The following is a 26,950-nucleotide window of genomic DNA, read 5'->3' as shown; positions in this document are numbered from 1 at the left end:
CCAAGACCTCCTTCCTGGGCAGCAGAAGGAAGGGTTTTCTCTCACAGTCATGACTTCCTGCTGGAGGCAGTAGGAGGAGGATCATGTATCAGCTGGCTTATAGCTAGAAGATTAAGAAGGAAAATATTTCAGGTGAAATAACATCACTACTCTTCCAAGATAGCAAATCTGATTCAAACCACAGAGTAACTACTGAGATATAATAAATCATAGGTTCCTATTGACATATTTGTATCAGAATTTCCATACTCTGTTTTGTCTGTCATGTTCCCTTGAATCCTAGGCAGAAAATACTTTCCCTTACTACAGAAACCTTCAGTGGATACTTTCATTCTGTTTCTATGTTAAATTTAGGTTTCTCTTTTGAGCATATAAAGGGGATATGACTTAGATCAGATTTTAAAAGCCTGCATTTTAGAAATACTAAGTATTTCTAATAGAGTATTTATTAGATTTCTTCACTTCTTACAGTCCCACAGGACAGGAACAATGAGAATCTAGATTTATAAAACACTTTTAATCTCTATACTTCTATAATCTCAGAATTTTAATGTTGCAACTTCTAAGTGGTACATGAAACAAGAAGATCATACCTAAGGAGTGTAACTGTCACAATTAACTGTATTTTATAGTTGATGATTTAAGGCAAGTAACAGACTTTTTTAGCTGGGATTAATCACATGAGAGTCGTGACAGTTTTTCCTTGCTTTTCTTCAGAATGAACTCTACTAACTTAGTTGGTTTACATATTGTGGACTGCAGTGTTGCTTCTCTAGGCTACTACCTGACTGCCATAACTTTACCTACTGTGAACCTATAATGTACAATACTACTTGGGCATTTTCTGTCCACCAATTTTGCAATAACATCATGAAATATGCAATTCTTGCTGCATAGAGTTTATCATCAAGGCATATGCTAATTTTAAAGTTAGTGGAAACTTTGCCTTTATTTCTGTGGACCAGACTTCTCTGCAAACTCTGTGCTGCCAGCTGTCCCAATGAACCAGTAGCTTCTTTGCCCTTAATTTTTTGCATATGATAGTCCAGAGGTCTTTTTGAATGACTAATTAATATGGGGCATTCTTTTCCCATAAGGAAGCCAGTGTATGGACCTTAAGAGGAAGCAGCATCATTTCTTGAAGTAAATATGATAGTAGGATATGATGTTCTGTATAAGGAGAACATCCTTGTTCTATTACAGTAATAAAAATAAGCTCTCAGAAGAATAATTTTACAACACTTTGTGGAGCTGTGTGCCATTTAAAGACTGTCCATCAGGCTTTAACTCAGCTGTCATGTTGCTGTTGGATACAAAGTAAGTCACACAGACACAGCTCAAAGTATGATGAAGGAAAGAGAAACTTTATTTCTTCTCTCACAATTTATAGGTTTCTGACCACCACCAGGGATTGGATAGTCAGGATAACACTTTCCCAACTGCACTGGCCCTGAGAGACATCCATCGAAAGATGTGTATCAGAAAGAATGTATACATCTCTATGTTTACAGTTACTGTCCTAGGAAAGTCCTTAGAAACTACATCAACAAGCTCAAAAAGCTAAGTTTTCAGGGCGACACTGTCAGCCTTTCAGATAGCTTTAGTTGGTATCCTAAGCAGCTGACAGTCTAGACAAGCCTGTACCCCTGACTTTGTTTCCCTGCTAATGTATAAGAGAATCTCAGTGGTTCTCTACTATTATTCAGTCAGTTGATAGTCTTTTCAGATTTTATTTTATTGTTCCCATCTTTGGCTCTGTCCTGATATGTATATCGGCTTCTGCAGCGTATTCTCTGGGTGACTACATAGCCTTTCTTCTGCCACGTCTGCTTCAATCTGGGGAACCTGTGTTATTCTGTGGCTGGCATTCCTCTTGTTTTACCTCTCTTCAAACTGTGTCTTGCCTTAGAGCATGTGTTTATTTCTGCTTGTGCACCTAGCCAGACCTTTCAACTCTTTTGCTCGACCTTCTAGGTTTTCTTTCTGATCTGGCCACACTTTTACTCCTTCTTCTTCTTCCTACAACCTCTGCTCAAGTTGGAGGAAAATGACACTCAAAGTTTCCCATCCCCAAGTGCCAGCTTAATTTGTGTTTTTAGCTAGCCTCCAAGTCCAAATTTAAACAGTAACTGAGGATGAAAATCAGAGGATGTCAGTGTTTAAGAGATAAAAAAAGAAGTATATCAAATTTGTGTGGAGGAGTGTTTACATTGGTGTATCTATGAATTGACTACCTATTCATGAGACCTTCAGGCCTTTGTATTCTCATAGCAGCAAGGCCATAAGTGTTCTTAACATTTCTTCTACAGCTCTGTTTTTCAGGCCCAGCAGGACCTGTGCAAGACAGTCTTTTAATATGGATGAGCTCTTAAGCATTATCAGTACCCTTCAGATCTTATTTTAGACCAACTTCAAGTCGAACATATAATTCTTCTGCATAGGGGAAATACTTCAGGCACTGTGGATTTCTGAGAATACAATACTGTGTGTACAGCAATGAGTATTGACCATACCACTGCATATAGAAAGCACTGATCTTGTATAAACTTTCACAATATCAAATTTACTTGATAAATATTTGAGATCCCATTGCATGCAACAGCTTTATATCATATTTACCCAAGTTACTCTCATCTTAAATCAATAATGTCTGCTATTCTGCAAGTTAGGTATAATCATGATGTCAAATTAATTTCTATAAAGGTACATGCTAGGTAATTGAGTGAAAATTTGCCAGGGTGCCTGTTCTGAGTCTGGATCAATTTTATACTTCCATGTGTTCTCTTATAGTTGTGGAAGCATAAATGTCATTAGCAAATAACTCAGAAGTTCCTAAAAAGTAGCGGAAAAAGACAAAATTTCTACCAGAATCCAGTTCCTCCGATAACTTCATGTATTTTCCACAAGTCTTGATTAAACATATTTCATTTAAACATCAAACTATAATATACCAAAAGACTACCTTTTCAGTATTTAAGTTTATTAAGGAAAGCAGTGGAAATGTATTAATTTGTTACTATCCTTGAGACACAGACAGGTGCAGAGCAGATGGATATTTTCCATACTGAGGTATAATGGAAATTGTTTATCACCTTCAGGGGTTTTGTCTAAAACAAAACCAACAACAATCCCCCCATAAACAAGCAAACAAATAAAAAATGCCAAAACCCTCAAAGCAAAAAAAAAAAAAAGTTTAACATGCATATTGTTATCTTAATATTCCTTAGATAGCGATTTCATTCATAAAAGGAAATATAAAACTTCTGATATTTAGTTATTAGTCAAATAACCCTAATATTAAAGCTGAGAATTGTGTTGATGTGTTTTTCATAAAATTGAAGCATGAAAGCTTCATGAAATTTTCAGATTTTTGCCTATGAGCTTTTGAGGAAGTGCTGAATTGGAATAAATCACCCACATTTAAAGGAGACTGTCTAAATAATTTCCTCCTCCTTAGCAGGAAGCTCTGTGTAGATACCTTGCAGCATAAAGAAATTGGTTCTTGTCTCTGCTCACCCTGACCTCATTTTTGTATTAGTTCAGGATACAGATATATTAATTTCTTCCTGGTAAGGTGCCTTCTGTTTTTCTTGTCAGATGAATTTCTCAAGATAGATAATGTGGGAATATGGCTACAAATAATAGTAATTTCTCTGATGTCTGTCCTATCATATATGGCTAGTTTAATGGACATGAAAGGCTCTTTCTTTAAGTGTTTGGTGTTAAGATAATTTCTTTAGTGATTTACACAATAGACACTAAATAAGTGGTACTCGACACTTTTAATTAAATTACTTAAAATTAATTTAAATTTAATTATTTTATTAAAATTTTAATTAAAATATGTAGTTGGAATGTCAATTCCAACTTGGTAATGCAAATGTCAATGCAAATTTTTTATGCAGTACCCCCTTTAATAAAATTCATTATGAAAGTAAAGAATTAAAATAAATGTGTGCATTTCTGCTAGAATTCACATTAATTTGATGTGTTCTTTGAGAAATTAAATTATCTTAAAAGAGTAAGAGGTGCAAAGGAGTTGGTGTTGCTTCATTTTGTCATCAGTATTATTCTGGAGGTACTGTAAGCCTAATTCTACAGCCCTTACAAAATGATCCATCTATTGCAACAGGCTTGAGGAGAATCTTCCTAGAAATCCATATAAATATAAAACCTTGCAATAACTCATGACAAGAAGGAAATTAAATTATAGGATGTCTACCTGTGCCATGTTTATAAACATAAATAATTAAAAATTATCTCTCTGAGTGCCTAGGGCCACCACAAAGAGAAAAATAGTGGACTCTCAACAAAGGTAAGTATTCTTTTTTAACCTGGTCAGTTGCAGAAGACTTGGTCAGTGCTTCTTAGACATATTCTGTCTGTATGGTTTAAATCACAGAATTTTCACTTTTTTCTAAATGGGAAACAAATTATTTAGTAACTGTTAGAACAACTATACAGACAAGAAACTTTAGCTCAGGCTAAATTTGCAATGCAGTACTTGGTGTGTTAGTGAAGTAAATATCCACCACAGGTCAGAAAACAATACAAATCCTACACAAAATAATAAGAAAAAGGACAGAATTAAGAGTTTACCTTTTATACAGGTTTTGGGGCTTTTTTACCCCTAGTGTTAAAAATCAAATAGGTATTTTATGAGCTACTCATATTTCTCTAATTTACAGAGGTTCAGCTCAGAAATTAGTCTATTTAAATAATAAATAATAAATAATAAATAATAAATAATAAATAATAAATAATAAATAATAAATAATAAATTGAGAATTTCAACACTTGAACTGGAAGCTCAAATATCCTATTACAACACAGAAGTTCCAGTAACTCATGTATTTGTAAACAGTTAAAATATTGGTCTCCTTTAATTTTTTTTTATTATTTTTTTTTATTTTTGTAAGCTAGTGGCACTGTAAAATATTCAAGATCTGTTCTGTTTGGGTTTTTTTTTCCCTGATTAAATAGGGACTGGCTCCTTCTGCTTTTATTCTAAATTTAAATAACCATGGCACAGTAGCACATGTGAGCTATGGGGAAAACATTGCAAATTTCATAAAGAGATTATGAAAGAACTTTATGCAAAACTCAGTGGCAATTCACCAGCATATAGATGATGGGATGGGCTGTGTATTGTTAATCTGCAGCAGAGAGGTTGATCACCATTTTATTTAGTGTTTGTATTTATATGAATTTATTACACAAGTCATAGCATAGAAACATAGGACCCTCAAAAGGTCATCTAGTCCAATCTTTTATGGAGAAGAGAGCCTAGATTTGGTAAAAAAAGGTATTAAATGGTTAAAAATAAATTGAAGGATTGGACATGCAAAATAATTTTATTATGGCTGTTATTTTTAATTTTTTCCTTGATTCGCAGAATTCTCTGTGGGCTATGTAAAATAGTACCAGTATTGGCAACAGATTTTTTAAAAAGCAGATGTAAGCAAAGTCTAGCTCAGAAATCCATTATTCTAACTCAATGAAATGCATTAAAACATTGCTAGATTTAAGTGGCTTCTATGTTCTTTATCTATAGGTTGAATAACCAGCCTATTACTAATCTATGGGAGTCAAATTCAGTGCTCATTGCTGCCAGGAGTCAGTGCCACTGTTCGCTTCATGCAAAAATTCTAACCTGTAGGTTCTGGAGAAAAGTCTTGTGTTTATCTGTGGAAGACATAAGTCTCCTTCAATGTCTGTCTGCATACCTAAGGCCATAGACGAGAGAGGACATTCACTAGGTGAAGAGAGTCAAGAGATAAGAAGCCTTTCCTGAAAGATGGAAACAGTCTTCAGCCATTGGACTGTCCAGGCTTTGATCTCTTTTATGTCCTGCCTGGATCAGAGCTGTGTCTGTGAGGTTACCGTATAAAATGGTGACTGACACCACAGCCAACACAAAACAGAGGTTTTTGTGAGAAAAGTGGCAGTAGCTGCAGTGTTTTGTGCTGATCTCAATACATGAAAAGCTGTTGTTAAGGGAAACTCCTTGGGGTTTTATTACTTGCGTTCCTGGTTTGTGATTTCCAAATATATTTACAATAACAAGAAGGATGCTTGACCTAGACAGAAGGGGCAAGTTTTACACAGGTATAATTACATCATTAGGAGGAGTATTAAAAATGGTAAAGTGAGCACATATGTTGTTAGCCAGGCAAGAAAGGTCTGGATTGGAATGACATTTGAATTCACTGTCATACATGTCCACACAGCAGTGGTACAACTGAAGAGATATTTGATAGTCCCTGGGTTTTAGAAGAGAGGTCACAATCATGTATCTATGTGGTGCAGCTACAAAAAATAAAATTAAAAAAAAAAAAAAAAAGAAAGAGGGGTCATAGCAAATACTGAAGTATTAACTAAATTACCACACAGCACATGAACATGTATTTGAATATCCAACTACATATTAACTATATCCACAACTCTTATTGAATGTGGAGAATTTGTTCAAATAAAACCACCTTTTTTGTGTTCAGCTACACATTGTGTAGCTCAAATGACGTTACGTATGTTAATGTAATTTATAGATTGCCTTCTGGCAGTGTTCAGCAGGGGCTGGAGAGAGCATACAGCTCACAATTAGATCACTTTCAGAGCACCACTTCATATGACTCATACTGTACACATTTTCACAAAAAATGTGAATCATAATTATAGTATTGCTCTTTATTTGCAGTAGTTGCCATACTGTGCTTCCTGTTTTCCAGGGCTGTGCCCAGCTCTGGCTCTAAGCAGTTCAGTGTGATGCTGTCAGAGGTGGTAACAGGGCACTTCACAGCGGGTGATTATGGGGGGGTCAATGGCTAACTGCAAGCAGTATAGCAGCAGGGTATAGCAAAAAACTCAGGTGGGATAGGGCTAAAGGCAGAGCTAAGGAAGCTGCCTCATGCACAGTACAAGCAGACACAGAAAGAAGGAGAGCAGAGTAGTATGCACGAGGGAGTGGATGCAGTGCAGTGTCTGGTAAACAGAAGCTGGCTATGCTCTGATGTGCAAGGCACAGCTCTTCTCTCAGTGCAGTGATGTGTGGTGAACAGCCAGAGTGAGCATCCAGCTGGCCATGCCCAAACTGACAAATGCTGCATTGTCACATGTGAGCAATGGCTGCCAGCTAGGTCAATAGGTACTGAAAATGAAGAGGGTAACTTCCAGCAGGCCTGAAGGTCTAAGATGCTGCACTGGAGCTGAACCAGAAAGCCTCAGAAGTAAGATGTTTACAGACTCCCCTTCTGCTGATAGGTCTTGAATTCATTCTGCAACGCATCCTCACTACTGCGGCTGGCAATTACTTTCTGAAGATACCAATTTTCATGCTAAATTTTCAATTTTCAGCAACTTGGGTAAATGGTTCTTTTGATTTTCATTAAAACACATGAGAATCCCCCTGAAAATATGAAAAAAGCATTTATGATCCCTCTTCCTACTTTAAAAAAAGCTGTTTGAATGTGATAGGTTTTTAATTGGAAAAGATGTCATGATTGATTCTTAAAAACTTTGAAATGTAATACAATCTAATCTTAATCTAAATTTTTGGTGAAGTTATAGATTGAATTGATACAGAGTGCATTTTTATATACTAAATGTCAGAGGACAGTATCTATGCTGTGTCCTAATGACACAGATCCAATTTAAAGTTTTTTCTATGTGGTAGATAAAATACAAAACACAGGGTAATACAAGATACTGATTAGAAAAGTTATCTGTATTTACAGAAGTAAACACTTTTAACTGTATCTTTCATAAAATCCAGTCCTTATCCCTATGTCAATTAATTTTTAATAATACTAGAATTTTTTTTGTAGTAATGAAATACCCATTATGCATGTCTAAGAATTAATGTAAGTAATATAATATTGTGAGGCATCCTTTTTTTTTTCCCCCTGCCATCACGCATTGTGTCGCAAATTCTTTATGAGGAAAGACATAGAATGACACTATACAGCAGATTTTATTGTTTTAAGGGCAAATGAATGTTATACTAAGGTTATAGTCACTTCTGAGAAAGAAAATTGGAAGAAAAGAGAAAAACTGGAACAGTTATAAGAGGACTTGGATTTAATATTCTATGTCACTCTACATGGAAGATTCTTTCAAGATATTCTGGGTTTCAAACATTCCACCTGGATGCCATTTGCCTCTTTCTTTGTTCTGTGCAGATGAACAGGTTATAAATGCACAAAGGAGCTTTAAGACTCAAAGAGAAGACAGAGGGGGAAACATATCATGTTTAAAATGCAAAGTATAGGAGTTGTACTGGGCACTGAGAAAATAAAAATGCAGCCTAGAAAAAGTTCTTTTTCTAGCTTTAGTCTTCAGCATTCTGTTATACAAATTAAAGAACAAAATACAAAACAAACCAACTTCCAAACAATTCTGAACTTTGTAAATTAAGTTAGATTAGTTAGTTAATGAGGTTTTAATAAGAGACCGTGATGGAGTATGAATGATCTTATGTCATCAGTCAGGACCCAGGTTCATTTATTGTCACTAGTACATCATGATCTCAGACCCTTGCTCACGCTTCCTGCCACACTTCAGTCAGTTCAGACTTCACTAGCCCTGATCATGCTGCCTGGATCCTGGGGTGATGGTCAGCAGAGAAGAGAGATATCTGTTTAAGTGTCATAGGTTGAAATATCTTAAACACTGTATTTCTGCCCTATATGCTTTCTTTGGTAAGATTTAGTCTAAATTATCCTATGAAAAATGGAATTAACATTTTTATGCTTGAATCTGTATACAGGTTTTTTTTAAAGGAGGGTTTATATATAATGTATAGTTATATATAATAGATTTGTTACTAAACACTTTTGTGGTACACATTATTGAAATGGATTTAATGGGCTATTTTCAGCAGTGTTTCCAAAGACTTGTTAATTCAGAAGATGTTCTGATAAAATACAGGGTGACTCTGATGTTCCAGTTTTACTTTAGATAAGCATACAGCAAGTCTAATAAAAGATTTGAGGGCAGAGAGTAATTTTTGTGGTTGGTAATTTTGCTCCAAGTTCAGTTAAATTGTTCTGTGAGATGAAGATCCTTCTTGCGTGTATGAAGTGACTACATTGTATTTTGTTTGAATTTGTGATTTGAAAGTATTAATTAGTATTAATTAGTTATTGATTGAATCTACTATATCTTCTGTATATTACATAATAAAATACATGTACTTTATTCTGAAACATCCATGCTGGAACCACCTGAACCTGTCCAATCTTCTTGAACACCTAATGATGAATTACAGAGCTGTCCTCATTCACAGTTTTGAAGGCTAAGTTCTTAAAGTACTTAGGAGCTCCTGTACGTTAGAGAATTTTGGTTTCGTAATTTTGGTGAACATATACTTCCTGCAGCTTCCAGTAACTTTGATGGTACCTGGAATCAAAGAAAATGTGACATGAAACTAAAAGATTATAGTACATCCATCTTAGACAAAATCATGTGTCTCAAAGATCACATTTGCGTCACTTTGAAGATTAAAAAGGAAAAAAATAATGTGCTCCTCATATTAATTTGTTGCCTCTGCTCATCAGTAAATGTGACTGTGAAATCCAAAGCAGTTAGGTTTAGGAAAACTAATAACTTCTGTTTGAGCTGTGTGTGCTGTAGGCTGAACCACAGACCTGTGGGAGCCTGTATGGAGCCCCCTAATAAACAGCCCTGGCAAATTATCTTCAAAGCAGCAATCTTTGAGCATGGTTACATGTGAAATGAGCAGACTTTTTTCCCCCATCACAGTATAGTAGAAACTATGTATTAGGAAAAGGCCCCTACCCTCCTTTCTGGGATCGTTTCTCACTTTGATCTTTATTCAAATCTCCCCTTTGGCTGTCAGTCTGCCTTTTCAGTCACAGAAGCATTTTGTCAGCTGATGGATGATAATTCAGTTATGTCTGCACAATGAAATAACATGTCCCACAATTTAATCAAATTGGGATAGAAAAAAATCTCCAGGTTTTATCTAGGATCAAAGAACACGTGGTTTAATGTCTAATAATGCAATTTCCCATTAATATGCTGGTCAGTGCTATATTCAATGAACAGATTACTGGACATTCTATTCAGGTTGCAGCAAAGGAAGAGTTTGCATCAAGGAAAAATACAAGTCCACCCAAAAAAGGTGTCTTTTACAGTGAAAGAAGGCTGGAGAGACATTGTTAAGGAACCTGGATTGTGTTCTCTGCAGTGTACTTAAAAGCTGCTCTATCAGGGGATTTACTGACATGGCTTTTCAAATAATTTAGTCTAATCTGTATTTGAAAAAGATTAATTTAATTTGCTATCTTTTACATTTAACTTTATATTTGATTTTATTTGGTAAATAATATATGAATCCAAAATAATTCCAGTATTTTAGTATGCTTGCAGATCAGATTCACACTCCTGAATTTAGCTCTCCTGTTAGGTAATTCCTCTCTTTGTTTATAATTAATGAAATGCAAATGTATAAACGAACAATTATGGTGAAGCATATTTCCTTCTTCTCATGCTTTGAGGCATCAGTAAGAATTCTGGGACTGTAGGCACAAGTTTGCAATATGAAAAAATTTATTTCTTCTTCCCCAATATAAAGGCATAATACATAGGGCAACTTTACAAGAAAACACATCTCTTTATATCACAATAGGAGTAGTGGAATATGTATGATTTGTATTATACACATTTGGTCACATTATACACATATATACTTACAAATTGCTGTTTGTACACAGCAACACTCACCTTTGGGCCTATATTGTTAACAAATTAGGAAACCCTACTACTACTTCTACTACTACTACTGCTATTCTAAAATCACTATTATGTGAGAGTTGTAAGAGTTATTCTTGGGAAGAATGGGATAGAGGTGTAGTAGAATATGGTGGCTTTCAGAAAGGTGTCTCTAAATTATGCTGATTTTTTAAATTACAGAACAAATATCACAATGTGTAAATTAAAGCAGAATTCTTTTGATCAGACATCCACTACTGCAGTGTAGTCAGTGGTGCACTGTAGGCAGCAAAGCCCTTTGACAGTTATATACTCTCAGTTTGCTTTTAGGATGTTCTTTGGCTGTATGTAAGCCCAATGTCTGGTTTTGAAGTAGCTAGTGCTTTAATGTAGCTCTGATTATAATTATACTTGCTACAGATTTCACAGCTGGTCATTTTTCTGCTTCCATTAGACAGTAATTTCCTATTCCTTTATGATGCATTAAGACAGAATAATTCTGATTTCTGAAAGAACACCTGTCATTCAAAAATCACAGCTGAAGACTAACCCTAATTATAGTGCATCATATATTATCTAAATCCTACCTCTAGAGGTTATTTATACGAGCACATTTTATTTTATTGAAATATTTGCATTCCAAACTTCAAATATGCTATCATAATCATTCTGCCTGATAACAAATATGAGAATTATAGAATATTTAGGAAGGAACTGTGCATTTCACTCAGGTCTTCTGCATTGACAAGTCTAAATCTCCTCATTGTTTTGATTTGGTATTTGGTTTGAACTCTTGTGATGACATTGCAGTTTCAGTATGAACAGGACCCTACCCCTTTACTTATATCAGCATAAATGGTTTTGGATTTTTCTAAAAGCTTAATTCATTCAGTACTAAGGATCCAGTTTTTCTGTCTTTAAATATACATTTTGTTACCAATAATAAAATTAAGAATGGATATGATGTAAGTATGTATCTACAGAAGGAAGGAGACTTTTTTCTCTAATTGTGTTCTGCTTGAAGATTTCATGTTAATTGATTCCATAAGTAACTGTTTCACTTGCTTAAAAAATAAGGCAAAGGAAGATAAAATTAGCACTGTGAAATTAAAACCACTGTGAGTTCCTCAGAAAACTGAGAGATCTATCTGCTTGGATTCTAAGACTGCAATTTGTAATTGATCTCTAATTTTTGGGTGACACATTAGAAGTGCATCATCAAAATAATTGCACAAATTCTCAGGTGTACAGTGACACAGCATCTCAGGCCTTTGTGGACATTGTTGTTCATAAGCCTGTAAATATGAGCCCAAAACCAGACTGGGATAGCCATGTTTTCCATATGCAACAATGTCTTTCAGGAAATGTTTTTATGATTCTGCTACTCCCTGTATACAGTCTATGCCCTGTTTCTGGAGGGAGTTATTATAAGGTTTTGGCTAGTAATTCCTTGATGCACTTTGATCCAATTACCTGCTGTAATGAAATTTTTCACACACACATAAACTTTAGCAAAAGTTGATTTGAGTAGTCCAGCATTTCCCAGTGAAATAAGCTTGCATAAAAAATTCCAAGTGCTAGTATAATTTCTTCACTAAATTTAGCAGTAACATAATGAACTTTTTATATGATCTTTTTCTTTCCATAGGGTCTTATTATTTACCATCTGAGTCACAGCAAACTATTATTCATATGTAAAAGGTAAAAATGTTCATCACTTATAAAGTATAAAGAATTAGCAGCTTTGCAATTTTTTTCTAATGTTCTAAATGCAAAATATTAATCTTATAAATTTGTATAACCCTCACCTCTGTTTTTTTACCTATGTCTAAAAAATTAGATTTTCTTAGAAATCCAAGGAGAAATGTTTGCTCATCTAATATTTGATTCCAGAATGTGATTACTGTTCTAGTCATCATCCAGCAAAGCACCTGAAACTTGAATTCTTTATAATTACTTCTCTTCATCAAGATTCCTGCAAATGTCTCTTTATCAAAGTGTATAAGCCTGCCTAGGCATTTGTGACTAACTTTTTTGTTTGTGACATACTTTTTTGTTAAGAATCAGTCTATATTCTCTTGCCAGGTTCCATGGACACTTCTAAAATTCAAAGGCTATTCCTTGAAGTGTAGAGATCTTGCTGCTGTTTTGTTTGCCTGGTGCTTTTTGATATATAAATATAGGAGGAAAATTTCCTAGTTAATAACCTTTATACCTTTGATACCTATTTTTTATTTCACTTACTGCTCTGTTTATTGAAGAGACTCTTGAATATTTCTTTCTCCTAGAAAAGGAGTCTTGAATATTCCTGTCTCCTAGAGATGAGGTCTACACCCCCTAACCTGTTGGTGTTTAAGAGTCATTTGGACAATGCTCATAAAATATGCTGTAGATTTTAGTCAGCCCTGAAGTGGTCAGACAGTTGGACAGTCTCTTCCAACTGAAGTTTTCATGAGACAGTTCCTTCTGAATGAAATTCCTTTCAACTTTGCCTTTGCCTTTTTCTTTCCCCTTTCTCTTTCCTCTCCTTCCATTCCTAGGTTTGGCAGTTATGCTTTCTGGAAAGACTCTGTTTTTTCTCCAAAGTTTGATTTTAAAATTACAAAGTCATTAGAAAATTGCTAATTATGCTTATGCATATGCTAGGCACACAGCTCTCAAACAGCCTGACCTTAAAGAAAAAGAGAGACCAAGGGCCAAATTAAACAGCAATTTAGATGATATCTGATTTAATTAAGCCACTTTATGCCAGAATTCCCTACAAAGAGAATGCAAATGTAAGGGTACTGTACTTGAAATAATGCAGGATTCATAGATTAATCACACCTGGCATATTTAACTTCTTTTTTACAATTTAGGGTTTTAAACCATAACAAAATAACAAACATGATTGGTGGGCATGCATTAAACACTGTCAGCTGCTGACATGTTTTCATGCTAAATAACTATTTTCTTGTTAGAATAACCTGTGCGGTCTTCAATTACATGTGTTTCATAAAATACCAGGAAAGAGAAGTGTTCTAAGCACGACCCTTTGATATGCAGCCATAGTTCAGAGGTATTTATTGACAAGCAAGAGAACACAGTGTCCTTTTGTTTTTGATGAAAATAACATATTTTTGGACAAAACCCCACTCTCACATAGTGTAGTAGATTAAATTGTTGGTTCTATTTGGCATCTTTAAACTTCCTTTCCTTAGTGAAGATTTTAGGAGTGCTTATAGTGTATCTAAGAATTCCATCTTGCTTTGATGAGACTTTTTTATTGTGACTTCAATCTAGTTTCCCCAAATTAATACATAATTCTAGCAGCATATTGATAACACAAGTATCTTTTTTTTTTTTTAATAGAGAATGTGTCCTCTTAATTCTTCCACAAGGAAACTAATATTAAGGTTATTTCAATTAAGGGTAAGGAAAAGGTGTTTTCCAGCATCTTGCAAGATTTCATAATTAAAGACTGGCTTTGAAAGAACTAGAACTAAGTCTAAAAGACTTGGAGCCAGATTCTTGGTCTTTCTTGAATCACCTTTGTGTCAATAACTGTCTGAAAACCACAATAGAGTCCTGTGCAGTAAAAAGGATAAAAACAAAGGGTAAACAAAAGGAGAAAGTGGAAGAGAGAGATTGGTCGAGGCTGTTCTGAAAATACACCTCTCAATAGCTCTGTGTCAGTGGAGGGAACAGAGGGAAATACATGAAAGAACTCTTGGTGGAGAGAGAATGGTGCATTCTGTGCTTTTGATACATCACGGGTGAAGTTCTCCAGAAAATACTACATGCTTTTTCAGCTGAGCCTTAGAATATAAAATACCTGCCTAAGGTGTGATGAATAGAGAACTTCCAGGATTTCCTTAGGGATCTTTATGCCTGCCCCAGGAAACACTGGTGCCACAGACATAGAAAGAGCATACAAAAGTTACCTATAGATCCTCCTACAAGGAATCTTCCAGACAGCTCTAAAGCAGCGTGTTGTTGCCAAGGTAGAAAGAAACTGTTGTAGTGCTGACCACACTGTAGTGCAGTACTTTTATTCAGCATGTGTTCTAAAGCACAGAGCTCTGTCTTTTACCAGCCCTCATGTAAGTTCTGGATGGGATTGGTGATGATGGATCTGCCATGCCTGAGCCCTTCCAGAAATATTGCATTATAGTTTCTTACTTAAAGTAGGTAAAATGTATCTGGTTCTGTGTTGCAAGTTGTCTTCTTTCATTTTTTAATACATTTTAAATTAAAAAAAAATACAGGAAAAGTACAAGTTCATAGTAATTCCAGTGAGCCTTTAAATATGTTTTTTAAGCTTAATATTCTGACTAGAAGTGCATTCATTTACTCCTGGGGAGATTTGGAAGGTTATTAATATTTAATAGGAATGTTTCTGTAATTTTTTCCAAATGAGAGAAACTTCACTCCAGATTTAAACACAGAGGTTTATCACAAGAGAAAGTAGAGGTGGGGAGAGATTTTCTGGCAAGAGTGTTTGGTTTATAGTTTTAAAATATCTTTTTCACTATGAGGTCATTTTTCTCATTGAGTTAAGAGTGTTATAATACTGTGCTTCTAAAAAAGGCCCAGAACAAAATGTGCTAAGCTCACTGTTTTCATGAGGAAAGAGTTATTTTCATAGCTCTCATTAGCCAAGAGGTACTGTTAGCTAATCACTGGACAAAGATTTGCATAATATTGTAATATGATGGCACTATTATGCAAATTTTTTCAGTGAAATGAGCCACTAAGATAGAGCTGTTATCAAAATGGTTGGTCAAACTTTTTTTTTATCTGTGGATCCCAATTCATCCTGAATAATAAGGGTAAGTTAATTAAATATGAGTAATGAATATTAATAGAGAAAGCTGTTAAGATGCAGAATAGGACTGAATAACAAGGGGAAGAGAAAGATGAAAGGTTATTATTTTGTGAACAAAAAGTTCTAGAGAGAAGCGGTTAATGAAAAAGATTTATATCATCAAAGTACAGAAATGAGAAGAGGTGTGTACTCTGGCATTCCACTATCCCTCAACATTGTTCATATGATAGTAGTCAACTTGACTCTAAGTCTGTTTACTTCTAATAGAGATCAGTGTTTCTTTCTGCTTGCTGCTAAATGAACAGCATCTATGCCTCTGCCTGTTGCATCTGTGGATGAAACAGCTCTACTTCTTATTTTCCTAATAGGAATAGGCATAGGTCTCATTAGGAACGACCTTTCCGAAATACATTCATCCCACTAGTGATGGCTAGTGTTTAGTGTCCAGATTACCAAGTACACTTCTGGAGCTTAAGGACACTTTCTCTCAAGTCTAAAGGTTGTCTGCAGCTAAGTATGTGATTCCTAAGATTACTGTTCCTTGTAATGTTTTCATAGATGTTTATTCCTCTTTTTGTTGAAATGCAGGTTGTTCTGATCCTCTCAGGCTTCTCCAGAATTCAGTGCCAGATTTCAGCATTCTGAAATTATTTTGGTTTTAGTAAAAAAATTATTGATAATACACTAATTTTGGTCTATATTAAAAGGGTTTTTTTTGTTTTTGTTTTTGTTTTTTTTCCATTATGCACCAGGACACATTTTGGTCCCTAAATATAAAACTTAAAAAGAAGGAAAAAAACCCCATTGCTGTTCTTGTATGATCTCAGGACTGGGAGCAGAAGCTTTAAAAAACAAGAAATGACAAAACTAAGAATACCAGTTTTTTCAGGTGCTGCTTCCCATATGGTAATAACTGCCTGTAAAACAAAAATACTTGTCACAGATTTTATAGAACTATTGTATATTGTATAGAACTATTTTTTTTCAGAATGGGTCTCTTGTTGTTTCATTACTTTTCTGAAAAATGTGAGGAAAGTTTTACAGTCTGATTTATAAATTTTACAAAATAATACACATAGAAAGTTATTATCTCATTTTTTTCTGTAGATGTAGTGACAAGCTGCACTCCAAAATTCGTTTGCTATTTAATGTGACTCCCAAAATATACTTGCAATCCTACATGAAGTGAAAATTAGATTTTATAAATTCATTATTTCCACTATGTGGTTTTGGTAGCAGTAGATAACCTTGGATGATGTAACACTTTTCATAAAATAGAAAAAAAAAGATCTTGAAAGCAAAACCTGAGCCTTTCCAGAAAGAAATTATTCTAAAGATTTAACATGAAGTTTAGTTAAAATGTAAATGTTAAAATTTAATTTGTTTTACTTTTGAGGATAATGCCAACTTCTACTGATCCAACATGTGTCCAAAGATTGGGGAAGAAGGACAAAAGTAATCGATCCTCACATCCAGCAAATTAAGACAGATGACAGTCAAAATGAAGACAGGACCAGGAGAAAGTGGTGGGAAAAGAGGGGGGAATGCACTGAAATGGCAGCAGGGCTCAAAAACTGAGGCCAGAACTGATGGCAACTCTGGTCAAGTTCCATTGGACTAGAAACAAGACAGTGATACCTGCTTTCCTAAATTTTGTGCTTTAGGAAGGCATGATGGCTGAACTGCAGAGAATGGACATACTATGTGAGTCTTAAAAATAAAGGGGAGACAAGAAAGAACAGGAAAGGAGAAGAGCAGATAATTGTAAATTACATTAAATTCAGGGGCAGTGAGCAGCTCCATAGATGGAGTGAGAGAAGGTTAATCTGGCAGTAAAATACTTTTCCATTACCAGCCCGGACCTTTCTAGGAGCCAGTGTCTCAGTGCAGACTCTGCTGTAACTTTGTCCAGCCAGGACAGCCTCTCCAAGGGCCTTTTTGCTGGCCAAATTTGGAATAATGCCTCTTCCCAGTGCTCTAACCCCAGATATTTCCAGCTAGCCCTGCCATGTTCCTGCATACCTCCTGTTTGAGGACGAAATGGGCAGCTCTGATTTTGAGGTGAATTTTAAGGACTAGCACATAAGGTTAGAAGGTGTGTATTGGCAAGCTCAGTAGCTGGCTTTTCCAAATGCTTACATATGTGTATGTATATTATATATATATATATATTTCTACAAACACATGTACACATTCACAGATACACTCATATATTTATACACTTACAAATATGTATATATAAATATAAAAGATAGACTTCCAGGGAAACCAAAGCCATGAGAAATTTGGAAAGAGCTGCTGACAGAAAAGAGGTACATAAGCAAAGACTGAATTGGCAATACACTGTGTTACATCGTTTGTGCACTAGCTAAACTAAGTGTTTTGAACTGTGTTTTCCTTTCCTTGTTGTTAGTGCTCATCTGTCTGTGCTTCTATGTGCCTAACACCTTTTTGTTGAAAGTGCTTTTTGTTGAGAAACAGCTCCTCCCGCTCCAGCGGCCTTTTTCCCTGTCCTCTTTGTCTGTGCCCTGCCCAGTTTCTTCTGATATAAACCCACAGCTGCTCTTCTTGGGTGGTTAACAGCAGGCTTTGGGTTTTCTTCTCATCTCAAGAGGATTTTTACAGAGGTCATCTCTTACCCCTCCTTGAATTACTTCTTTGTTTTTTGGGTTTTTTTCTGTTCATTTTGTTTGTTAGTTCCGAGGAGGGTGAATATTTGGGTTTTGGGCTTTTTTTGTTGTTTGTCGGTTGGTTGGTGGGGGGTTTATGGTTTGTCATACTTTAATTGTCATCCTTTTTTTTCGTGAGACCTCAGAAATACCTGAGGGGAGATTAGAAAAATTAGAGAAATACAGAGTCTCTTTGATTGAGTATATAAATAACCTCTGCATAGCAACAGCAGGAAAGAAAAATTAAACTCATTAGGCAGCTGAGGTTCTTGATTGCTTGGCCAGTTTTGTTTACCTTAACAGAAAAATCTGGCCAGAAAAATGAGGATTCACCCAACTCACATTTCTAATTTTATCTTTCTATTTGCCCTGCCTTCAAATGATGTGGATGTGAAGCAGAGATATAAACACCATCTAAGAAATCCTCCTCTACTGTTGCCAGGTTTATGGCACATAGAACAAGCTGTATTATGATAGGAGTAAAGCTTGTGGGGAGGAAGTGGATCTCAAAAAGATATTTGTATGTTTGGCATACAGAACAGAAATACAGAGGCACAGAGTCGAGTCACTCAAGCATGCTAAAAAATAAATTTTTGTTTTGCAGGCTGAACTCTCATGACAGGCTCATTAAAAGTTTTTGCTGCCAAATACTTTTTTGTTTTCACCTTCAGAACTGCCTATATTAATAATGAGCAACCCCACTTAAAAGTTATTTGCAAAAAGTACTGTTTCTGTCAGTGGTGCAGTGCTAGGAGAGGGTGAGGGAGTGGCACACAGCAGATGAATTCAAATGTCTGATTTAACCCATTGCAAAAATACCGGTGTAGTCTAAGCTGGTATGGCTTGTTCTTGATTAGCTTAGCAGGACTTGACAGTAGGAGGGGTTTACTTCTGTAGAGTTAAGATAACTGCAATTTAGATACTAAGTAGTATCTCTAGGATTACTATCATATCAAAATACAACATTGGTTTGTATTTTGAGACTTTCCAGCCCACTAAACTCTTAAATTCATGTGAAACACGTGATTCCTCTTGAGTCAGCTACTTCCTGTCCTCAAGTGTTTCTACTTTCACAGATGGCTGTTACCAGATTGCTATCTTCTCCAAGAGGCAGAACAAGATATTTTGCATTCTATCCATACCTTTACCATTTTTCTTTCCCTGTTTACAGATGTAGGTGCTCTCTTCAAGACCTTTACTCATCATTAGATCATTGAAGAATATTACTCATCCTTTTAGCTATTGAATCACTCACAAAAAGCAATGATTTTTTCTAATATGAAATCATACATTTCAGGATCTGGAGCATGAAAATATTTGCAGACGACTAATTACTATTTTCTGTGAAAAAAAATAGTTAAGAAAAGAAGCCCAACAAAGTATACTAGAGGCATTAAAACACAAAAAAGGAAATCTGTGCAAGTATCAGTCTTCCAAATATTCAAGACTGTGGGCTACTAGCCAGTGTGCTATGTACAGTGCTTAGAAAATGGACAATTTCTAAAGTATGGTGACCACTAAACCATATAATAATGTAATTTAATAATTAAAATCTGATGTCTACTAAAAAAGATTCACAAAAATAGGATCAGCTAACCAGAAGCTAACGGAATAGCATAAAATTGAATTTATGAAAGTGAATGTAATATTTGTAAATACTTCTTGTAGATGCTGAGACTTTTGTGTGTGGTAGTTTTCATAAACCATTCCCTCACCCTCATTCATTCTCCTCTGCATTTCCACTCATTTAATGAACAATCATCTGCTCTTACCAGACATTAGCTACTTGAATGAGGAAGTTGCCAGCATGATCTATGTGTCTTGTTTTCTGCTCAGCAAAGATAAAAATGAACTGCCTTGCTTAAAATGCCAGTCAGTAATAGGCCAAAATTTATTATTCTTCAGGCTTATTTTGTTTAGTTTGCTTAGAAATAAACATCAGGCAGTACAAATATACATATATTTTAGAATTTAAATCCAAGAAGACAGATTAATCCTGTGGTCTTGACAAGTAGACTAAGATAACATAGCAGCAGACAGTAGCCCTACATGAACTGGAAACAGTTTACTTCCAGTACAAGTATGTAATAGTACCTGAGGATACAATCATAGTGATGTACAACTATAAATATGATAAAATATGGAAATCAGTGATTTTCTGCTTAGTTCTTCCATAAGAATAAAAGCTAATAAACAGAAAGACCATGTACACTGTTGTATTATCCATTTCAAATAAACAAAATGAGTGTAATAAAATATAATATTTAATATTAAAGTATCTGATTTTACTAGTGTGCTATCTCTCCTGTCCAATGGTATTTAAGTCCCTTAATGGCCACATGAAAGGACCTGTTAGGGCACTTATGAAGATATTCTTGTCTGCATACAAAGAACATGCTTATGAATGTGTGGAACACAGAAGTTTTGACATGGTGGTTATTTATATTTGGGTTAATTTCTTACATAATCATAAACACTTTACTGTATAACTTTTGCATTAGGCCTATTAAATTTTTAATTGATTCCTCATAGCAAGTAATTATAAAATAATACCAAGAGGAATGTGATTATCTATATTTGGAACTAATGTAATGGTCATTGGTCTATGTTATGTATACTGAAATATCACTTTAGAAAATCTTTTTTTATCGTCCTATTAACATAGCATTAGCTATGATTTTAGAATTATGAATTAGAATTTGAGAACACCTCCAAACGCGTGGTTCCTTCCCTGACTGACACAAATCCATTGCTTGGGTCTAGACAAACATCTTCTGTCCCAAAATCAGTGTTTGGATCTTTATCTGCAGTTTCCTGCTCCTTTGTGTAAAATTATTTAAGAGCTTTCATTTTGATTTTTGATCCTTTAAACTTATTTTTTATTTTCATTCTTTATTTTTATAATTTAGAGTCCCTAAGCCCACCCTATGTGGCTTCACACTGCACATAAAATAGTTGGTGTCTTGGACAAAAAGCATCATTGACTAATGGCTTTATTTCTAGGGCTTTTCACTCTTATCTGCAGGTGGGCTTCAGGGGAAACCCCTCAGAGCAAAATAAGACTGTCTTCAGTAAGAGTGGCCTCCTGCTTGTCATACTATCATACATACTAATCAAACATGTCTTTAACTAAAAAACAAGCAGATAGACTGATAAAATTTGTTTGAAAATCCTTTCTCTTCTGTACAGGCTGAATGCTTGCTGTGGGCCATATTTTGCTTCTGTCTCTCGGAGATATTTTGTCTAATAATAAATCAAATAAATGAAACCAACAACAAGACCCCCCACAAACCCAAACATTAAACCAACAAATAAAAAAAATGAAAGTAAAGCTTTTTTTCACCAATGAAATATGCACAGGCTTAGTGCACATATTAATATCTTAGTATCTCAATACTGAGGCACACCAGAAAATCTGGGAGCAGTTTTCCAAGTTTCAGACCACAGCTGGCAGAGGCTCAGTCAGTTCAAAGCATAAGCAGAAAAAGTTTATGTCTGTCTGGCCTTTCCCACAAGGACGTAACCTAACTTCATATGAGAGCTGCTATAGTTTAACCACTTTAGCTTTCCATCCTGAATCACTGAAACTACATCAAAGCAGCAGTTACTGTAATCCAGGATGAACAGGAATCATATATTCCACCTAATGTTGTTAGTTTCAGTAATGACTTTTGTCCCAGGGTGACTTTATGATGCTGGTATCCCCAGCTGTCTGTTCTGTTTATGCTGGATGTTAAGTTCTGCACCTTCAAGACTGGTTCTGAGAGTGAAGTGGGGGAAGAAGAAGCTGCAGTTTGTGTTCTGACACAGCACTCACTGCCCCACATGCTGCTCTGCACTGCTCTGTCTGCAGCATGGACAGACAGAGGGACAGAGCTCTCCTTTGCTTTTAGTTAGTTTTTAGCTAGCTGAGGCACAGAAGATCCAAAAACTGTTCTTTTCTTTTTTTAAAATCTGTTAAAACCTGCTCTGGACTGAAAACCCAGAAAAGCCCTGGGAGCTCACGCCTGTGTCCCCACAGGGCCTGGGCTTTGGCACTTTCCAGCACTGGAGGGACTGACAAGAGACTGGGCAAGCTGAGCTACCCCATGACAAGGACCTTCTGGATTTGCCATCTTCTCCAACAGCAAAAGTTTTATTTTTTAATATTATTCATTTCTTATGCTTGTAGATACTTTGCTTGCTAAATAAGCAGTTTTTTCCACTTTTTTCCAAGGAAATATTTTCTTGAACCAGTTGGCGGGGCGGGGGGGGGGGGGATGGCAGGGGGACTTGAATTTGCTTTCTGGAGGGGCCCCATTCAGAGGTTTTCTCATAAATTTGCCCTAAACCAGGACAAATACATTTGTTGGAGCCCAATGTGGGGCTTGACAAAGTGGAGAAAACTATTTATTTAACAATCAAAGTATCTACAAGCATAGGAAATGAATAATATTAAAAAATAAAACCTCCTGCTGTTCAAAGAGATAGCAAATCCAGAAGGTCCTTGTCATGGGGTAGCTCAGCTTGCCCAGTCTCTTGTCAGTTCCTCCAGTGCTGGAAAGTGCCAAAGCCCAGGCCCTGTGGGGACACAGGCGTGAGCTCGCAGGGCTTTTCTGGGTTTTCAGTCCAGGTTTGAACAGATCCAAGAAAAAAGAAAAGCCACAGGGAACTTCTCTGCCTCAGCTAGCTGAAAACTAACTAAAAGCAAAGGAGAGCTCTGTCCCTCTGTCTATCCATGCTGCAGACAGAGCAGTGCAGAGCAGCATGTGGGGCAGTGAGTGCTGTGTCAGAACACAAACTGCAGCTTCTTCTTCCCCCACTTCACTCTCAGAACCAGTCTTATGCAGAACTTAACATCCAGCATAAGCAGAACAGACAATTGGGGGTACCATCATCATAAAGTCACCCTAGGACATTCCATCCCTTATCCCCATATTGTCAATTTATTACCAAAACTAATATATATTCTAACTCTACAAATGCATACATTAAACACACATATATATATATATATATATATATATATATATATATATAGACATATATACAGACAAGGGCAGTGACATTCAGTGAACAGTGATATTTACACATAGTTCCCACCCAACAATCTCATCTCCCTGAGGTGCACATCATGTTATTCCATCCATGTGCAAGCTGGTCCCTGAGCAAAGTCAACCCCACAGATGGTTTTGTCTGTACTCGAGGTAGAATTGATCCAGACTGTCTTCCCTAGCGAATCCCTGACCACTGGGACTTTGTCTCCATCTACAGGAGTTCAGACTGGGCAGGGCCTGCTCAGTTGGTTGGTAAACTATCCAGGTGGCCTTTGCTAGATGTTGCTCCCAACTTTTTGAAAGATCCCCCACCCAACGCTTTCAAGGTAGTCTTTAACAGTCCATTGTACCTCTCCACTTTCCCTGCAGCCGGTGCATGGTAGGGGATATGATACACCCACTCAATGCCATGTTCCCTAGCCCAGGTGTTTATAAGGTTATTCTTGAAATGAGTCCCATTGTCTGACTCAATCCTCTCAGGGGTGCTATGCCTCTAAAGGACCTGCTTTTCAAGTCCCAGGATGGTGTTCCGGGCAGTGGCATGAGGCACAGGGTAGGTTTCTAACCATCCTGTGGTGGCTTCTACCATCATGAGCACGTAGCGCTTGCCTTGGCGGGTTTGGGGCAGTGTGATGTAGTCAATCTGCCAGGCTTCCCCATACCTATATTTGGACTAACACCCACCGTACCATAGTGGCTTCAGCTGCTTGGCCTGTTTGATCATGGCACACGTCTCACAGTCATGGATAACTTGAGAAATGCTGTCCATGGTTAGATCCATCCCTCGGTCTCGTGCCCACTTACAGGTGGCATCTCTACCCTGATGACCTGAGGCGTCATGGGCCCATCGAGCTAGGAACAACTCTCCCTTGTGTTGCCAATCTAAGTCTGTCTTTGACACCTCCATCTTTGCAGCCTGATCCATCTGCTCATTGATTTTCCTCCTCCTCCTAATTCATATCTCACAGCAGGAAGTGAATAAGGGCACTAGTAATTTTAGCCAGTGCTAAAACCCACTACATTATTTGGTACATCAGCCAGGAAACACAAATTGACAAACCTAAACCATTAAAACCTTGGATTTTTCCTTTTTTTAAAATCTAAAAGTGTTTTCTGTGGCAAGTAAAATCTCCTTTTCCTATTTTATTAGTTTACAAAATGAATATATATGCAGGAATGGACTCCCACGTTCACAAGGAGTTCATGGAGTCCTTTTGTTTGAAGGAAATACTTCTAGCCTAGAAACTATTTGAGAAAACATATCAAATATGTTTGTTACTGGTTAGTCTTCTTTGTGGGAAGGTAAATTAAACAGATTTATCTGTAATCTAAAGATAAAAACTAATCTATTTCCTAGCTATTAAAAAAAATGGAAATAATTATATTAATTTTCAAAGTTTGTTAAATATGTACAGATGACCCATTAATTACAGGATTGCACTGACGTATGTCTCCTGTAATGCTATTAATATTAATGGCTTAAAAATATTAAACAGGTATGCTAGAACATGAAATAGTTATGCATTTCCTCTATTTCAGTTATTGCTATTGTGTCTCAATTTTAGTGCAGACATAGGTGGTTGTATCACAGAATCAGAGAATACTTAGTGTTGGAAAGGACCCGTGGAGATCATGTCGTCCAAAGGCCTGCCAAGGCAGAGTCACCCAGGGCAGGTGACACAGGAGCACATCCAAGTGGGTGTTGAGTGTCTTCAGAGAAGGAGACTCTACAACCTCCCTGGGCAGCCTGTTCCAGTGCCACCCTCAATGTAAAGTTCTTCCTCAAGCTGAGGTAGTACTTTTTGTGTTTTAGTTTATGGCCATTGTTCCTTGTCCTATCACTGGGCACCACTGAAAAGAGTCTGGTACCGTCCTCTTGGCACCTGTTGTGAAATATTTATATTATAATTATAAAAGTATTAATGAGATTTGCTGCTAGTTCTTTTCTCTAGACTAAACACCATCCTAGACACTGCATTAAATATATTAAAAGCTAGTTGCTACCCTGAAAAGTTGAATAGAAATAAGGAAAGCAAGGAGTAGGAGATAAGATTTATATTTCTACATTTATTGCTTTAAAGACAGTTAATTAAGATGAGGTAGAAAACTGGTTGAGGTAGGGGACTGATAGCAAATTTCTTCTTTATTGCCAGATATGATCCTTGTTTTTAAAGCACTTCCATACAGTCTTTTTTTTTTTTTTAAATTTTATTTTTTCCCCCCTGTCAGCAGAAAGGTGTGTTGGTGCTTGTTGACATAAGCACCTGTGGATTAAAATCACAAGAGCAGAACAATTAGACATTGCCTTTTTGTTCAAGATATTTTCTGCCTTCAGGAACCATTCTGTTTTTGTAATGAAGGTCTTAAGGATGCTGTTTTGTTCCAGAATTTTATCCAGATTTTACTTCTGTCCAACTGGGAAGGTACAAGGCCAGAGAAGAAGAGAAAGTTCTTACCCAGCTCTCAGGGTGAATAAAATGAATCACTAATGAGCCAGGATATGTGGGCTGACAGGGGGCCAAGCTTTCTGCTGCTCTCCACTCTCCCCTCATGACAGAATTGATATGTCCCTCCTATTATGATCCAATGCAGAGTTCTCCTATTTCTAGAGCTTTCTCTCTGTAAAAGAAAAAAAAAAAAAAAAAAAAAAATTGTCAATTTATGTGCAGTGTAAAAAATTTGTTTGTTTTCGTTTCAGGACACAGCAGGCCAGGAAAGGTACAGAACAATTACCACAGCTTACTACCGGGGTGCAATGGGTTTCATTTTAATGTATGACATCACAAATGAAGACTCTTTCAATGCTGTGCAGGATTGGTAAGTCAAAACTGGAATTTACATTAAATAAATGCTCAGAGAGTATGTGTGATATCACTTATCTCCTGTGACAGTGTAAATTGTTTTGGAAAACTTATTTTCAGATAAAATGCTCAAGCTTCCTCTACCTGAATATATGGTGGTGGGTGGTTTCTCAGTCAGGAAAGACAATGAATATTTAAATTTTTTTTGCATATAATTAATTGTAACCATTGTGTTTTCTGTAATTTCAGTTCATGTACATTATTGATGCTACTAAAACCAGAAACTTGCTAATGTGGATACTAATGGCTAAGATACCAGAAAGTGTTCCCATACGTTATGGAAAAAAATGTGATACCATGTTTGAGGGTCATTTTTTAATTTTTTTATCTGTAGCTGGATATACGTTCTTCTGTCAGTCCTGCAAATCAAATGTTAAAATGAGCAAACTTTGTCAGTATAGCAGAATCCCTTAAATGGCTGGAACTTGTATTACCTGCTGTTATGTGAATGTCCAGATGTCTCCAAAACAGTGGAGATAGCATTTTAATCACACATGGGTCGGTCATCCAGACAATCTAAAGCTTTTTTAAATAATGCTAACATAAACGGAAAGCCATTTTCCCTCAGTGATATTTTTTACCATTTAAGAGTTATTTTAATATACAAGAGCCTTCCAGCAGTTACAAGTAACATTTGTCATGTGTGCTCTACATGCTCTCTTGTATGTAGTATCCACAGGACAACTGTGTTTGAAAGAGGATTTTGTTCAGCGTTTGTGTAATTTGTTCATTATATTTGTTTGGCTTTTTAAAATTTATTTTAAGATATATTCTGGTGTGTACTTTTCTCAGGACAGAAAAGTTCAAAAACATGTTTAAAACTTAAAAAGCAGTGATGCTGCACTG

At 36.1% G+C, this 26,950-nt stretch overlaps 1 protein-coding gene across 1 annotated transcript in view; it reads left to right on the top strand.

The window, feature by feature from the left end:
• The window catches only part of RAB3C (RAB3C, member RAS oncogene family), a 126,295-nt gene that overhangs the window by 39,570 nt on the left and 59,775 nt on the right, over positions 1–26,950 (top strand). The window contains exon 3 of the mRNA XM_058826603.1: positions 25,942–26,060. Within this exon, the coding sequence (XP_058682586.1) occupies positions 25,942–26,060 (119 nt within the window). The remainder of the gene's footprint in view (positions 1–25,941; positions 26,061–26,950) is intronic.

This window comes from Poecile atricapillus, chromosome Z (genome assembly GCF_030490865.1).
Source record: "Poecile atricapillus isolate bPoeAtr1 chromosome Z, bPoeAtr1.hap1, whole genome shotgun sequence".
Lineage (NCBI taxonomy): Eukaryota > Metazoa > Chordata > Aves > Passeriformes > Paridae > Poecile > Poecile atricapillus.
The sequence above is the reverse complement of the archived record's forward strand: the minus strand, read 5'-3'. Positions and strand labels throughout refer to the sequence as shown.